The sequence below is a fragment of the Mastomys coucha genome, unplaced genomic scaffold, assembly GCF_008632895.1.
Source record: "Mastomys coucha isolate ucsf_1 unplaced genomic scaffold, UCSF_Mcou_1 pScaffold6, whole genome shotgun sequence".
In the NCBI taxonomy this organism is placed as follows: Eukaryota; Metazoa; Chordata; class Mammalia; order Rodentia; family Muridae; genus Mastomys; species Mastomys coucha.
Genome location: NW_022196912.1, coordinates 45,811,415 through 45,829,213, shown reverse-complemented (window position 1 = coordinate 45,829,213; position 17,799 = coordinate 45,811,415). Strand labels below are relative to the sequence as shown.

General features: G+C 43.8%; 1 protein-coding gene across 1 annotated transcript in view; it reads left to right on the top strand.

The window, feature by feature from the left end:
- The window catches only part of Tpo (thyroid peroxidase), a 54,366-nt gene extending 37,122 nt beyond the window's left edge, over window positions 1-17,244 (top strand). Inside the window, exons 11-16 of the mRNA XM_031357709.1 lie at window positions 1,316-1,524; window positions 2,824-2,994; window positions 9,036-9,167; window positions 11,107-11,206; window positions 12,751-12,883; window positions 17,221-17,244. Of these exons, the coding sequence (XP_031213569.1) occupies window positions 1,316-1,524; window positions 2,824-2,994; window positions 9,036-9,167; window positions 11,107-11,206; window positions 12,751-12,883; window positions 17,221-17,244 (769 nt within the window). The remainder of the gene's footprint in view (window positions 1-1,315; window positions 1,525-2,823; window positions 2,995-9,035; window positions 9,168-11,106; window positions 11,207-12,750; window positions 12,884-17,220) is intronic.
- Window positions 17,245-17,799: the final 555 nt, after the last annotated feature.

Genomic DNA, 17,799 nt, shown 5'->3' with positions numbered 1-17,799 from the left:
TGCCTTTAATCCCAGCACTTGGGAGGCAGAGGCAGGTGGATTTCTGAGTTTGAAGCCATCCTGGTCTATACAGAGAAACCCTGCCTCGAAAAACCAAAATATATATATTTGCTGGGATTTGAACTCAGGACCTTTGGAAGAGCAGTTGGTGCTCTTAACAAGCCATCTCTCTAGTCCCAAGGAAGCATTTCTTTCTGGTACTTTTTTTAAGTAGCTGCTTTTATTTTACTTATTTATTTATTTATTTATTTATTTATTATTTACTTATTTATTGTATATGAGCACACCACAGCTGTCTTCAGACACAGCAGAAGAGGGCATCGATCCCATTACAGAGGATGGTTGTGAGCCAACCATGTGGTTGCTGGGAATTGAACTCAGAACTTCTGGAAGAGCCATCAGTGCTCTTAACCTCTGAGCCATCTATCTATCCCTTTTTCTGCTATTTTTAACAGTTCCCACATACTGGATTCTCTTTCTGTCTACTTCCCTCCCTCCATCCCTCTCTTCCCATCAGAGTGCTTTTCAGGCATACCTCAGATTTTAGCCACACCCTTGTACTTTTTCATTACCTTTGCTAAAAATGTTGCCATTAATTTCTGGGATACAGCATTTCTCATGCCTGAGACACCTGGAAGAAATCTTGGACCTTTTTTATCTCCCTTGAAACTGTCTTTAGAAAAATGATGTGGCATGACATAATGAGGACAGGAGAAGACACAAGCTTGGTAGGCAGCTCATTTCCTAAGCTCCCTTGAGTATGACGTGGCTTTTGGGTCACGTTCAATGGCAAAGTCCAAGAGTCTCTGGCAGATGTTGGAGTGATGCTGGGATTTTTTTCACCCTAGTGCTTATGACTGGATTTCTCCAAAAAGCAAAACTCCAGTCAACCAACTGACATATAGGAGACTCACACTGTCCAATACATGTGGGGTCCTTTTGCAGGCTAACATTTCTTTTCTCTCTGATGTCCCTGGCCTAGGGGTATGGTAGGAACAAGAACAAAACTTGGGCCTTGGGCTGAGTAGCACCTCTTCCAGTGGCTGACTTTGCTGTTTCCACACTAGTTTCTGAGGCAGGGCTGCCCCCATACAGACTCAGGATAGCTATTCCACTACAAGTTTGTCAGCTTGTGGCCCATCCCACAGACAGGCTCATACCCTCCTTTTCTCCTCCACGTCTATGATGCCTGATTCTCATGAGCCCTACGTGCTGTGACTACCCTATGACAGGATTCTCCATGGGGGTATTGAGTGCATGAGGAAACAGTAATAGCAGAACAGGCCACCCCACTCACGTGCCCTCTCCTGTGTAGGTTTTGGTGGGAGAACAGCCATGTCTTCACAGACGCTCAGAGGCAGGAACTAGAGAAGCACTCCCTACCTCGGGTCATCTGTGACAACACTGGCCTCACCAGAGTACCTGTGGATGCCTTCCATCTTGGAAAGTTCCCCCAAGACTTTGTGGCCTGCGAGGACATCCCTAGCATGGACCTTGAACTGTGGAGGGAGACCTTCCCACAAGGTAACTCCAAGCCTCTTGTTATTTTATTCTGACACTAAAGTCAGTTTAGCCTCTCAACGAGGCTGATTTTAAACCTGCCCTGCTGAGAAAGCACTAGGAAGGCTGAGCCTTGTCTTTTCCTGGAGAATTGTAGGTAGCACCCCAGCCAGACCAAAGGATCAGAGCAGAAGTCTGCAACAGTTGGCAGGCCTGTGCTTCATCTAGGTCCATACAGTGTGCGTGGGAACTGCAGGTCCTCAGCACTGGCAACCCCAGATCCTCCTTTCTGTCATGGGTTCCATGCCCATGAGATCTGAGCAGGACTCTAGAGTTCTGGCAACCATGGATGAGGACAGAGCCTACTGGGATCCTGATGGCTCAGTCTTCCTGGCTGAGAAGCAGCAGATGAGCTTTCGTTTAAGAGTAGTGACTGACAGTTGGCTATATAGAAAAGATGTAAGGCTGAGCAGGGACCTACAGATTCCTGATGTTTCATTAGCAAAATAAATGTTCTCACCTTGGTTTTAGCTCTATATATGCTTAGGACAGACTAAATTATATCTCATGAATTGCCATCAACTCAAAATATTTATTATTTTTGCATGTATGCATATGTGTATCTGTATGTATATTGTGTGGATCTTGCATGTGTTTGGGTACACATTTGTGTACACATGCATCTGGAGACCTGAAGCTGACATTGAGTGCCCTCAATCTATATTCACCTTACTTTATTGAGGCAGGATCTCCCACTGATTGTGGAACTCCCTGGTCTGGCTAGCCAGGTTGCTCTGGGAATTCCGTGTCTTTGCCTCCTGTGTACTGGGACTGTGCTTGGATTGTCATGCCCAACCAGATTTTATGTGGTCTCTGGGTATCCAAATTCTGATGTACAACAAGCACTTCACCCACTGAGGAATTTTCTCAGCCACACAAAGTGTTTACTCTTTCATTAAGTATGACATCAGATGTATGCCATGTCAAATTTGGCTTCAAGTGGGAGCAGAAGAATCAGCTGCATGGAAGGCATTTCTTCAAGGCCTAGAACCTGTCTGCCAACAGAAACACAGGAATACATGTTGTTCGTGCCAATTGAGCGAGACACTGATACAAACTTATTAGCCACTTCCATCCTAGGCCAAGAAATGACCATGGAAGCCTCTCTGCAGCCTCCATCTCCAAGTGTAGTGCTGTGCAGATACAGGGCATTGGGCTGTAAAGTTTTAATGTAGAGGTGCAGCTCTGCCCACAGTAGGGCTGGTGGTCTAGAGTCTTTCTTTCTGGTGGCTTCACTGCATTTTGACTTTCGACATTCCACAGATGACAAGTGTGTCTTCCCAGAGAAGGTAGACAATGGGAACTTTGTGCACTGTGAAGAATCTGGGAAGCTGATTCTGGTGTATTCCTGTTTCCATGGATACAAGCTTCAAGGCCAGGAGCAGGTCACATGTACCCAGAATGGATGGGACTCAGAGCCCCCCGTCTGTAAAGGTCAGTGGTGGCATGTGGTGTGGTTAACAATAATTACAAAACAATCTTTCCCTGTGAAAAACATCAGATCCTTCACCAGAACATTATTCTGACCACAGGTATCCCTAGAGCTGATCTGGCACTGAGGAGAAGGTGCAACATCTCTCTGTTGCCAACATTCCATTGATTTCTCCAGATGGCAAAACATGGAGATAGTCACATCAAATCTGGACTCATGGTGATTTAGGCAAGGAGGGGAAAAAAGGAGCTAATAAGTTCTAGACAAGGTTATGGACAGAATTTGCAGACCCTTTTCCCCAAATGAAATAGCAGAGATGATTCTCACTCCTTGGTATCTATAGAAAGACCCAGAACTATCATGCCTTTGAGCACTTCCTTCCTAGCTGTGTTCTTGGCCTCCCTAGGCACAGGAAATCAATTTCCTGAGAGCAGAAGGAAGCAGGCACTCTCAGGTCCTACTGTAAGGACTCCCCTGACTTCTTCCACTTCTCTCTTATGACTGTGCAGAATAGGAATCACCCCCAAATGGTTGGGAAGTTGGCAAGAGTGTTAGCCTCTTGTGGAAAAGCCTGAGTCCTGGGTTTTGTCTGCATAGAGATAAGTCTATGAGAAAAGATACACCCAGGCTCTAGTTCCCTGCCAGTGAGACTTACTGGTACTGTAGTTAGCACCTTCTGTTTTACTTAAAATCTGCCTCCTATAAGTAGTACTCTGCCAGAGGCATGGAGCAGTGAAAGAGGACATGGTTGCCCTGTGTTTAGAGAGGATATATTGTCTCAGTGTCTGTCAGTCACATCAATGATGGACTCCTGAATAGAAGACAGACCCTGCATACCAAGTGGTCTCACAGAAGGAGTGGATGCCAAAGCCAGCCTTTCATGGCCTGCTTGCTGTGAGAGACATTAGGCAAAGTCTCTGAATGCAGAGGTGATATCATGAAAGAACTTGGCTGGTTTGCAAAAGGAGATAAAATCCAAAGTTTTGTTTTCTTTTTAAGAGCTATGGAAAGCTGATATGACTCTGTGAACATGCCAGACACCTCTTAACTCCCACATTCAGTGTCTGGGGGTGAACTTTAGTTGATATCTCCTTTGCCACAAGGATGAACATTTCATTTTAACTTTGAAACCCAGAGTGTGTTTTGTTCTTGAAAGATTATAATGCTAATCACTTCTAAACCCTGAATAGTAAAGAGGCAGAGGGTCAAGTCTCAGCCTTGGCCATGATTGACTCCTGTATTGTGCATGCCATGGCAGACAGTCATGTTGGGTTCCCTCAGGGCATAACTGTAGTCTAAGAGAACAGGACAAGGAAGAGAGGACGCAGAGATATGAAAATGGCTGGCAGCATGGTGAGCTGCTCAGGAGTCAATGGGTCTGAAGCCTACCAGGTAAGAGATGAAAGCTATTGAGAATATACCAATCTGACCTGGATCCTGGGATGTAAACCAGCAATTCCACTTTCCCAGACTTGTAGCAGTAGAGAGTGGGCTGTGGATGCCCAGAGCTGACAGACTCCCCAGCTCTGTTTTGGATCTGATCTTGCACAACCATGGGCCAGGGAACAAGGCCAAGGACTTTCTCACTCAGAACACAGAGTTTCTCTCCCAGAAGACAGAATGCCCATGGAAAGAGTGACAGAAGCCCAGATGTTCTATGAAGTGGCAACATCTGTGTGCAGGTGTTGTTTCTGACAGCTGCTACTTTGATCACTCTGAATTATCACATTTTGTAGTTAATCTTCATTAACATTATGACAAACCTCAAAGCTTTCATGCTGGTTTGGCTTAGCAATTAAACAAGTAATGCTCCCTTGACTAGGATTGCCAGTTTTCTCTACTGCTGGTGTCTCACTAGGGTGTGACCGTCAGGGTTTGGCACAATGATGTTCTATGGCTGACCAGCCATGGGATGGTGATATCTTAGCTTGTACACCTCACTTCATTTTGTCTAAAATCCTGAACTTCTATGTCCTCAATCAGGCTGTTTGCTTTAGAATTTATGACTGCAAGGAAAGCTTGGCTAAGGAAACTCTACATGTCCTCAGTCTGCTCAGGTGGACTGTACTGAATATGTGCTGACATAACAGTTCACAGGGCTCCTCTCTGATGAACTTTAAAAGTATCACACTCATCCTACTTTCACTAGACAGTTTTATGTCATAGAAATCATTGGAATTTTTTGTCCCCAGCCAACATCCTTCAGCTGTTTTTATCCTAACTTTCTTTCAAGAGTTCCTAGCTCCCTAAAGTTAAAGAAGTTGTGTGGTACAATGGTCAGTAGGTATTAAGTAAGGACTTAGTGACCATTGGATTATTTTCTAAGCTTCCCAGGTTCTTCTAATTATAGGAGCATCAGGTGACATGGCCTCAAATGCAACAAGTGAGCTCATAGGGAAGACTCTGAGCAGAAGACACAACATCCAACATCCTCTTCTCAGACCAGCAGCCTTACAGGGCCAACAGCTCTGAGATCAAATTGGCATTGTCCCTGAGACAATGCAAAACCAAGTGTGTTAGGAGTGAGGCACCCATTGAACAGTACTGACCATGACCTCTTTCTCCAGTGTAGTAACTCAACAGCTTCACACAGGATTGGCTTTTTCAGAAATGAATTACTCTGCCCCTTGAGATCACTCAGCTTACTCCTGTCTCCAACTCTTCAAGTGTACAGTGAGAATAGCCAAGGGATCCAGCTCTTTGGTTGTCTGTTTAAATTGATTAATGAATATACAACATCAAGAACAAGGCCTAATACCCTTTCATTATACTGTGAAATACCATGCTGAATACATTAAGGAGGGTTTGTTAGTACTGTAGAACCAAATTTACCAAAGATACCACTGAACAAAAACAGATGTGACAAAGTGGTATGTCTATATGAGAATCCATTCTGATTTATTCCTAAGAAATGGTACCCATTTGCATGGGATGCACAGATAAAGGTCTTCGTGAGCTTTCAAAGAGCATAGCAGGACTGAGGCCTTATAACTGCAGGAGTTTCTGCAGAGCAAGATGGGAAGAGGAGATAAAGAGAGATTGCTAGCTTTCTAGCATGAATACAATCCATGTTGTCTACCATCCTGTTTTTATAATATTTTTTTACACAAAAAATGGAGGTGCATTGAGGAAACTTTCTATGTACAGAAATGTTTACCCTTACAGGTATCTTCACTAAATCTTACCTCTAACTACATATATATGAAGAAGGAATTACAAGGAAACAAACTAATCCTTTAAAGAATGATAGACTAAATATTTTTGTGGTGAGTTGACATCAGTGTCTATTCAATCTCCAACCAGTTGTGAATCCATGTGACTGGCTATAGAAGAGAGAGCTACAAGTTTAGGTATTTAACATAGAAAATCCAATGAGATTATTTTATCTTCTCTGTTCAAATCCCATTTGGCCACTAAAATTCACCTATGATGATTTGAATGAGTTGAAATCTATACTCCCATTGGAATACTTAATCCTCAGTGGGTGGTGCTTAGGGAGTCTTACCAGATGTGGTTTTGGTGGAGAAAGTGTGTCACTTTGAGAGTTCAAAATCTTATGCCATTCCAATTTTGCTCTCTGGGACTTGTGGTTTAAGATGTGAACTCTTAGCTTTTTCAGCCACCATGCCTGCCTGCTGCCACACTTCCCTACCATGATGGACTATTATCTAGAATCATCAGCACAAATAAACCCGTCCTTCAGCAAGTTGCCTTGATTGTGGCATTTATAGTACTAGGAAGGGGCTATTGCTATGGCAGATCTGAGCATATTGGGTTTTGGAGGAATGGAAGACCTTAGAACTTAGGACTAGAAACATGGTTGAATGCTGCAGAGTAGCTTAATGACCCTCCTGTGAGGATCTTAAAGGATAGTAATGATGAGAGCTCTGAGAACTGTGGAGGCCCATGCCAAGAGATTCTAGAGACCATTATTGTGATATTTTGGTAAAATTGTGACCACCTTCTGCCCTTGTCCTAAGAACTTGCCTAGGAATAAATTTAAAGGTAATGGTTTAATTTATTTGTTGAAGGAGATTTTTAAGACACTCTAATATTGGTTCTAGCAAATAGTTGTTAGTAATCACTCTTATGCATATCTGTAATGAAAATGAGTAAGGAGAACAAAAAGAAATCTCATATGTGACTCAGGGGCTCTAGAGTCCCTTGCAGGCTAGTAGGAAACTTTCCAGTGTTATCCACGGGGTTCTAGTTTTAGAATCATGAAATATGTGAGCGTAAAGAGGCCATGGAATCTTCCCCTACAGTCTCAGAGAGCCAGTGAGGTGGGGGAGTCCCTACGTGAAGGTCCTTAAGAGAGCAAGAGGTCCGAAAAGGTCATTGCATGAAGCTGTGAAAATGAAGCCTGAGTTTCAGTAAAGATAACAAGATGTTTCATATATCACAACAATGGAGTATCTGCCATAGAGAGCTGAACACAGGTAGTAGAGAGAGGGAAAGGGGGGGGGAGACAGACAGACAGACAGACAAGCAGACAGACAGACAGAGACATAGGTAGCAAGAGACAGACAGACAGACTGACAGACAGACAGACAGATAGACAGACAGACAGACAGACAGACAAAAGGAAGGTATTGTTGATATATCCTACCCTCTACCCTGAATTTGCCAGCCCAGGGACTGGACTGCCCTTTCCCCAGAGACTCTTCCCTGTATAATCCAAACATTTTGATTACCTACTCTCTCTGCCCCTTCCTTTGGCCTTCTGGATGCTGTCCTTGGCTCCTCTCTCTCCCTCATAAAGGATAAGTGCATCTACATCTTATGTCTGCTTTCAGAAATAAGCATATCTGTGAAGATATGTTCATGGTGATCTGAAGACGCATTATATCGCTTTTGAGTAAAAGCAAAATTTTATTAGACACTCAACACTTTGATCTTCCATTCAGGTTGCACTAGAGTTCTAATAAGGTAGCCAGCCTCAAAACGTTTTCTCTTTCCTTTGTAAGAAGCATAAATTTCTAGTCAGTGTAGGCTTGCAGCACACACCTCAGGGTTAATCATTTGCAAGAAAGCCCAGAATGTGTATGGTCTCAAATTCACTAGCTCCTAGATTGACTGCAGTTTAGAATAAACAGAAATTTTTAAGTCAGAGATTTACTGTTGCGCACAAGAAAGCTATGTCCAAGTCCTAAGCATCATTATCTCAGGATTTCTATTTGAAAACAGAATCTTTTCAGATGCTTCTAGGTGGCCTTCACCCAGGATCCAGTGACCTTACGAGAAAAGACATCAGGACAAGTAGAGAGGACTGGGGAACACAGCAGTGAGTCTACAAGGTGCAACACATTTCAGAGTTGTTCTGGGAGAAGAAAAGAGAGAACTTCTGGGGGCACATGTCCTTCATTAAGCTCCTGGCATCCAGACCCAAAAGAGGACCAGGTTCTAAGGCGCTCAGCTTGTGGTAATTCCTTGCAGCAGCCACAAAACCAAAAAAGCATACAGGCAAAGTAAGAATAAGATTCCCAAGGATGCACTGAGAAGGAGAGAAGGGCATAGTATCTGTCTGTCATCCGTTACCTTCCACAAGTACAGTGTGCCTCACACTGAGGCAGAGCTGAGTCCAGCATAGTATCTGTCTGTCATCCGTTACCTTCCACAAGTACAGTGTGCCTCACACTGAGGCAGAGCTGAGTCCAGAGTAACTGTCAGAGTCTTCACACAACGAGGCAGAAACAGCAAGCTTGGTCCTTATGCTCAGTGACTCATGCTCATAAGAAAAAGGCAGTGAAGGCTAGTGGAAGTCTGAGTGTCAGTGTAAGCAGGGACAAAGGTAGACCATGAGCCACAGGAGCTGCTGCGATAGGCCTGGCCACAGAACCATGACAAAAGCACTCTGCAGGTGCTTACCTCAAGCACAAGAAATAGGAGGTGGCCAAACAACTGGGAAAGTGGCAAGGCTATGGCACTGGTGTCTTTGAGACCAAGGGTGGGCCTAGGTGGCCTGGGAAAGAAGGTTCTGCTACGTGGAGCTGTGGACACGGGCTCTTTCTTCCCTACTGCGGACTGTGCATTGTTCCTGCAGATATTAATGAGTGTGCAGATATGACACATCCACCTTGCCACCCCTCTGCAAAGTGTAAGAACACCAAGGGAAGCTTCCAGTGTGTGTGCACAGACCCCTATGTGCTAGGCGAGGATGGGAAGACCTGCATAGGTAAGTGCCTTCCTTTCAAGACCTGTTGGCTGGTTCCTCTGAGGTGAGAAAAATAGCGTTTGAGGTTCTCAGACTTTAGGTACCTTCGTAGAGGGCGACTCCAAACTTTCCCAAGTGCTAAGCTGAGGCTCACCCTGCCAAGTAGCAAGTAGACAATGAGATCCTGGTGAAATTCAGGGAATGGCACCCTGGCAGCTTTCAATGGCATGTCTGAGACCCCTTTTCAATGCAAATCTTGCTTCTGAGTGTGTTGAACAGAATTTGAGGCCACTTCTGTCTGCATTTACCATTGTAAATTCAAGAAAGCTAATTCAGAAAGAAACCTGCCAAAAAGCACTGGAGTCAGCATCCTAACTCCCTGTAGGCCCAGAAACATTGCTAACCTCACTTCATCCCATGAGAGGGCTCCAAGGGCCAAGAATAAAACTCCTGACGCTGCCAGTCAGCTAAAGGGCACCTGTCTGCAATTCTAATGCTTGGCCCAGGATGTCTTCAGAATTCCTTTCCGAATGGTTAGCACTAAAGCCAGAAACGTGTTGAGAACAGGGTTTCTTTATTTGATGTTTTATCACCAAAGAACACATGTTCCAGAACACAAGAGATGGACAATGACCCTTGTAAGTGTGGGACTAAAAGTCATAACCAGGCTGAAATTGATCAAGTTGGTCCTGAGTGACAAAATATGGAGATTTTACACCTGCACAAAGGACTCATAGAGCTGAGCACAGTGCACAAGTCCTGAGACTCTACAGTCGTGTACAGGCCGAGGGACAGTAGGTGGCCTACTGCGCTGCTGGAGAAGGATAGAGAGATCTTGGTAAGGCAGTGTCCAGAAAAGAAGCCAGGTAGAGAATGAAGGTCATCTAAATTGTTTTTAATGGAAACGCTACCAAATTTAAACTCCAAGGGTCAACTTTAAGAAATACTGGTATCTCCAGCTTTCAAGAGGGTAAAACCTTGAGAGATTTTCAGATTCGAGAGAGAGAGAATAGCTGGGCTGCAGGTCCCAGCTGGTAAGCCAGTCTAAGCTACCAGGTTTCAGTTGCCTCTCTCACTCAGAATCATTCCTAGCCAGCACTGACCCAACCCTTGCAGCCCGCTGCTGGGACTAATCCTCATAGCTTTAGGAGTGTGGCACCTTTTACAGTGATGGACACTTAAAAAAAAAACAAAAAAACAAAAAAACAAACAAACAAAAAAAAAAACAGTTATCTGCTGGGTGATTTCTAACAATCCCATGGAGACAGTGATGATCAGCTGACAAGAGAGTCTATGGGAAGTCTGTGATAGCAGAGATTTTGAAGCAAGGGCTACTGGCCCCAGACAGACAGTTCCCTGTAAGAAGTCCCTGGGTTAGGAACTTGGCAGCAGCACAAGAGACATGAAAGCAACATCTGCTCAGACTCCAGGACCCGATGTCACAGGCCCCTGGCTTGGCCGGTTCAAGGGTTCTGCCCTTGGCTCTCTAACTCCTAGTGAACACTTGAGTTTATCGCTATGTGGGAAAGATCACTGGGAAATTTGCTGTCTGTCCAGAGATCCTCCAAAAGTTCTAACCGCACAGGGCTACATTCTGCCGTCCTGGACCCTAGCTGAATTTCATAGTCTTTGCAAATGCATATGAAGACTGTCTAAGTATTGTACTGTGTTCTTCAGGTACAGCTGCTGTGTCCCCTCTGTCATGTCCCATCTGAGTCCTTTAGGAGCCTTAAGAAGCTTACTCAAGAAGCTCACTGTCCTGGTAACTGTGGCCGTCACTAGACCTGAGCCTCTCTCTCAGTTAAGGGCCAGTCCCCGCCAGCTCTCCCTGCCTTCAATTCACTCAGGGAGGGACACATTATCTAAACAGCTTTTGCACCATGAGTTGTGCTAGGGGCCAGCCAGGTGGGGCCCTGTGGCCATGCTAGCCAGACCTGCTGACCTGTGTCCTCCTGTACAGATTCTGGCAAGCTGCCTCGGGCATCCTGGGTCTCCATTGCACTGGGTGCACTTCTTATTGGTGGTTTGGCCAGTCTCACCTGGACTGTTATTTGCAGGTGGTAAGTTCTTGCTTCTGCCTAGTTCCTACACAGGGTGTTTCCTCTCCTCTGGGTGTGGCTCTTCCCCAAAACTCCCCTGTTATGAGGGAAGTTGAACACCCAATCCTACTTATCACAGGCACCATACAGCAGGCTAGACTATCTGGTGTGGTTTAGGTAATAAAGGCGAAGTAGGCAATATAGGGACAGAAGAGCTGGAAATTATTCAGTGAAAAGAACCCAAGTCATGCACATAAGTGCTGTATGACCAGAGTGGTGGCAAGCTGTGGCAGTTACTACCTATCAACCACTGCGGCAGGGCCCTCCGAAATGTTGTAAGAACCAGTCAGGTTGCAGCTGTGCTGTCTGAGTAGGCAAGATTAGCCCCCAAAATAATAGGACAGGAGGGAGGATGGGCACACACACCCATAGTGTGTAGAGCATCACATAGGTGTTCCCAGGAAACTGTGGCATTATGAGTGGTTTTTCCACTAACCAGCTCACACATGACCCAAGTCTTTGGCCATGATGCCTACCGGCTTATCAGTGTCCAGCCTGAATTAGGCTGTGTCAGGTTTTCTCTTCCCCTCTCCTCTCCCCATCCTCCATCTCCTGCTCTCCCTACCCCACATTCATCTGTTACCTCTCCCTTCTTCCCTTTTCTCTTCCCCCATCCTGTCTCTGAAAGAAAGACTTCTCTTTTAGAGTTCATAGCATGCTTTCCCAAGCACACAGTTAACTGCAGCTCACACATCTTGCATCCCCCAGGTAAAGATATGTACACACTAAGTGGGGCTTGGTAGCCTGTTTTAGGGTTCCAGAATCCAGGACCAGGTCCTACTTTATTTTCTTGGAAGGCATTTCTTTAAACCATCATCACCAATCCTACAGAAAACTGTTACTCTGTTGTAAGAGGGCTAGGACTGTGCACATGGCAAAATCCCTACTGAAGAGGAATGTACAGACAGAAATGGAAGAAAGCATGGCTCTTCTTCAAGTATCACATAACCACTTGCATGCGCATGGGAGTGCAGAGTCATAAGGTAGATAGGCTCTGTGAAGTGACAGTAACGTGGCCTTACATGTCTACAGGGCAGCTTATAAACCTACAGCTGCAGCAAATGTGACAGGCCATTAACAAGAATGGACACAATGAGTAGCGAGCTTCTGCTTTACAAATTGGTTTCTCCTTGCAGACACTGCAATTTGATGAACACATTTCTTGAATAATTAAAAGCATGATAAATTAAATGAGGCAGGGTCAGGCACGGATGCAGCTTTTGCGAGCTACAATAGGTGGCTTGCTAACTACTGTGCCTGGAACTCCTGACACTGCCAAAAACTACTCTCCACTGGCTCCTCTAGAGTCAGGTTACCATTTAACAACCTGCCATAGAGAAAGCCTTTCTCCAAGGTCCCCTGAGTGACTTCCTTGACTCTTAAGTCCAGAGAGGTGGCTACTGTTTCTGTGTCTGTGTCCATCTCCTGTGAAGCAAGATGGTCTCAGGCCCTGGAGTGGTCTTCTAAGTTTTGGCAACAATGACTAGATATACGTTTATTCACAGGACACGTGCTGATAAGAAATCCACATTGCCTATCACAGAGAGAGATCCAAAAGTGACCACCCAGTCAGGATTGAGAAAGAATCAGGAGAGGGGGATTTCACCACACAAGGCTGCAGCTCAAGACACTGGACAGGTGGGTATACACTGGCATATGTCTGTCTCCCCAGTCTCAGGGATGTCACTAAGACTATCAGCTATTTTTGCACCTGTACACAGGTGCCCTCCAGAAAGCTGTTTAATATAAAGCCCTCTTCTACCCTGTACTCCCCTCCTTCTGGCTTTCTTTCTCACACTAATTATATTTATAAAAGACTGATAATTTGTCAGAAGTTGAACCTACTATTTAAGAAGTACAGATGAGTTACAATTCTGTAACTGTCAAGTTCAAAAGAAACTTGGGACAAATGGCTAATTGTGGTGTATATTAGCATACCAAAGCACATGCTGGCCTCTGAACCTCTCAATATATCAAGTACCTGTTACTGAGTCCATGTTGGGTTCTTAGCTCTTCTCTTCCCACCCCCTACCATAAATTCCTCCAGCTCATGGGCCTCCATCCCCCAACTTCTCAGTTCCTCTGTAATTCTGGCCACATGCTCTCCTGGCTTTTGGTCCCCTCCCTCTCTTGGTTCTCTTGTCCCACCCCCACCCCTTGACACTCTCTTTTGGTCCTCCTCTTTCTCTCTGTCTCTCTGTCTCTCTCTCTGTCTCTCTCTGTCTCTCTCTCTGTGTGTCTCTCTCTCTCTGTCTCTCTCTGTCTCTCTCTCTGTCTCTCTCTCTGTCTCTCTGTCTCTCTCTGTCTCTCTCTCTGTCTCTCTCTCTGTCTCTCTCTCTCTGTCTCTCTCTGTCTCTCTCTGTCTCTCTGTCTCTCTCTGTCTCTCTGTCTCTCTCTCTGGCTCTCTCTCTGGCTCTCTCTCTGGCTCTCTCTCTGGCTCTCTCTCTGTCTCTCTCTCTGTCTCTCTCTCTCTGTCTCTCTCTCTCTGTCTCTCTCTCTGTCTCTCTCTCTGTCTCTCTCTCTGTCTCTCTCTCTGTCTCTGTCTCTCTGCCTCCCTCTCTGCCTCTCTCTCTCTTTGTCTCTCTCTCTCCCTCTCTTTCTGTATGAGTATGTGTCTCCCCCTCTCCTTCCATGGCTTGGTTCAGTCAACTGGCCATGTTTAGTCTGCTCCTGATTTTCATTCCTTGCTCTGGATTCTTCCAGATGCCTCTACCTGTGCTCTCCCTCATATCTATGACAAAAACCTTCCATCAACCATACCTTGGAACAGTCATAGCCTTACTTTATACATCTGATGCTAAGACCCAGATGAGGCATATATAAGCTCCCTAACCAACTGAGCCACTCCTAACTAAACTAATCTACTGATCTGACTCTCCTAAGGCATGTTTTAACATTTGTTTCTGTTGGCTTCCACCACCCATCATATTTGCTTCCAAACTCTAGAGTCTGGCTCTTCACCTCCTTTTTCCCTATAAAATTAAATATTGTAATATAAGTGTAAGTGAATTAATCTAACAGCTGTATATCTTTATCCTAGCTGTATAATATAATGACACAGAAAAACTAGGATTTATTTTAATACTTCACCTCAATGATCTGGGCAGTCAAATGAGCTATCTTAACCCCCCTAAGCTAATCTGGCTACCTCCCAACCATGATCACAATACATTTGCTTCTTATTGGTCTGACTCTTTGGGCGTCAGGTGTGTTTCTATGATCTCTCTCTCTCTGGACCGCCTTCCTCATTGCTTCAACTCCAACTCTTCTTCCCCTTATTCCTTCCCCTGGATGGTAGAAATTCCTTTCACCCTATTCTCTCTTCTACCCAGCCATTAGGTAAGCAGCATTTATTGACAAGACAGAGAATAAATGGTAAAAAAAAGTTTCTGCAAACTTAAAACAGGAGATTCTTGACATAAGCACTACAGTGTGTCCAGACTGAAATGAGATATGAGGGCAGAGAAATCGATATTTGAACAACACAAGGATAACCTTTACACAGTGCACAAAAACATGCCTACACTTCTCTCTACCTGCTCTAACCATTCATCTTTCCTTGCCCTCTCAGTAATCGTCCTCTAATCTCTCTGGCTCCTGGAGCAATCTCTCTGCTAAGACAACTTACCCCTCTTCCTCTGTTCGAATCCTCCCTATTCCTAAAAGCCTTTCCTAGTCCACATTTTCGGGGGCTTTCTCATCTACCTGTGCTAATCACTAATCTCTCCTCTACTAGGTAAATGTCACCTCAAAAAGAGCCACCTGCTTTGTATACTATTACTTTAAAAGCCACACGTAGGTAACAGGATGCTCCTCTCATACCCTTTGGTCCCCATCAATATGAAAAGGGCCACCTCTCCTCTATAATTTGAAACATTTTTCTTTCCACTTGGGGATGCTCAGATTGAATATTTTGTCACCAAGACACCCTTCTCTTACCCTCTCTTTCTCCCCACGTTTCTTTCTGGGGTCTCCTCACCTCCCCACTAGGGGGTGCTCTCTAAGCCCTTCAGCTTCTTTATGTCCCCACCCCCAAGCCTCTACCATATTGGAATCCTCACTCTGGAGTTCCTGCTTTCAACCCTTGTCCCTCATGGTGACCCTGTTCTCCTCTGTCCCTTAGCTCCCTCTTAGAACTTATTGGAACTTTTCATCTAGTGGAACTACTGTCTGTGGCCCTTTCTTCTTCCCTCTTTGGACTCAGAGATTTCATTAAACCCTTGCTGTCTTACTGAAAGCATCTTGTTCTCATCACAACTCAATGGCTAAAAACGGCACACTTGATTTCCAAATTCTTTCATATGGTAACAACTTCTGACACTGCACAAACAATTGATCCCCAAATCTCTTCTATATAAACTTCCTCTGCTCTACATTCTCAAAAGCCTCTTATCTCTAAGCTTTTGCTACTTTCCACTCTTAAAAGTCTTTTACCTCTACAATTTCTTTGCTCTACTCTCAAACAAAATCCCTTAAAACTATTGTGTAAACTCTTTAACTCAGGATTTGTAGGTTTATTGGGTATGATTTTTAAAAAAATATCTGTAAAACCTGTGACAAAAGACTTAAAACTTGTAACAAATGGTTGATAATTGTTAATAGCCTATACACAGGTAATCTTAATCTACTATAGCAGCCTATATATGTGATTCCACTTGTGTTTAAACAAATAGATCTATGACAGTATACTGTCTATGTAACTTGAATTCAACTCTTGTTTAGGAAAATAGATGCTTTCAAATAGCAACCATGTTGCTCACCTCCATCTTGGCTGATGACCTCATGAGGATGGAAACAAACATGTGGCTGGCAGCCATCTCTCCCAAGGTTATAAAGAGTACATATAACTTCACCACCATCTTAGAGAAGATGACTATTTGATATAAACAAACCAAAGCAACAGTCATAAAACTTCTTAGTGCTACTGAGCCCTTTGCTCATCATTGTATCTCCTCTTTAGACTAAGGATGAAACAGCAGGTCTCCAATATGGAGGCCAGGTCTACTTTAGTATGTAAATTATGAACCTCAACCCCTTTGTCCCAGGTCTGAAACCCCACACAAATGTTTGATGAATAAGATATGTTTGACAAGTAAGGTTTATGAACTCCTAAGGTCTATTCAGCCTGGCAGAAACTGACCTGAAGATATATGTCTAGCCCCTTTGTCTTTGCCACTGTATTTATGGTTCAAAGTTTTATTTTTATGCTAAAGGATCTTTAATAAAGTCTTCAATTCAAATCTTTAAGTGGGATGAAATTATAAAATCCCAATCTTAATATATGTTATTAACTTGTAAACCATTAAAGATAATTAAGACATGCAAGTTAATGGTCAAATTTTTTTAAATCTGTTCAGAACTATGCTCATAGTAATGCTAAGTACAAATGTAATTCATTTATAAGGACAAACTTTATTCAGTTTCCTGTATATGTTTTCAAAGTTAAGCAAGTAAAAATAAGGAAAGTATGTTCAAACAGGTACACTAAATAGATGGTCCTTAAACTCCTCAGAGATCTGCTGAATATGGTATTTAACATGCTTAATGAAAAAGCTTCCCATGATAGAGATGCCAGCTCTCAAAAAAAGATAATGGGGCACAGATGACTCCACCTGGATGGTGATAACACTAGCCCCTGGGAGATGAGCTGCTCCATGCATCTCCCTCTTCCAGGACTCTGCTCCTCGAACTATAGACACTGAACTGTAGGGTTAATTGCTCTGCTCTGCCTTCCCAGTGTTCCCAAGTTCCTCTTCCACAGGAAAATCTCTCAGACCTTCTGGGTCTGACAGCTGAGACTTCATACTGTCCTGGGTGATAGCCGGAAGACTGATAAACTCCGCCCCCAATGAAACCCTTGAGATTATCATGGGAAGCAGAGGGTAACTGTCTAGATAATGAGAAAATCTCTTGTCATTTTAATTGATGCAAAGGCCATTTGAGCTATACTCCTTGCCCTAATTTATCCTTTTCAGATCTCTGATTATGTTAGTGGCTAACTGAGAGCTTTATCAGTTTAATAGCAGCAAGCCAACCAGCTCCTCCCCCAAGGCTGCAGCTACAAGGTCAATCCATTTCATCTGTAAAACTCAGACACAGGCAGTTTACTGTGCTGGCAGACTTCACATTGAAAGAGATGAACTCACAAAACAGGGTTCAACATAAAATTTTACTATTCCTTTATTTAAAGGAACTCGTGTTGCAATGACTGCTCTGAGTAAACAGCCAGCTGTGTGTCGTGGTAAATAACTGGAGGAAGGGTTTTGAGGTTAATGTAAGTTGTGAGGGTCTAAGTCATTAATTTAAGATGTGTAGAAGCAAGTTGTAAAAGTCTGTGTATTAAGTGGAAACTTAAATGAGTTGCAAGGGTCTATGAAAGCGATTCAAGATATATAAATGCAAAGTGTAAAGGTCTAAGAAAATGATTTAAGGAATGTAAAAAATGAGAAATGTTTCAGATTTCTTTCACTCTGAGTATGCTATTGTTACTATATTAAGACTTCAAACATTCATAGTTTTAACATTAATCAGTGGAGTTCTGATAAACTACTAAT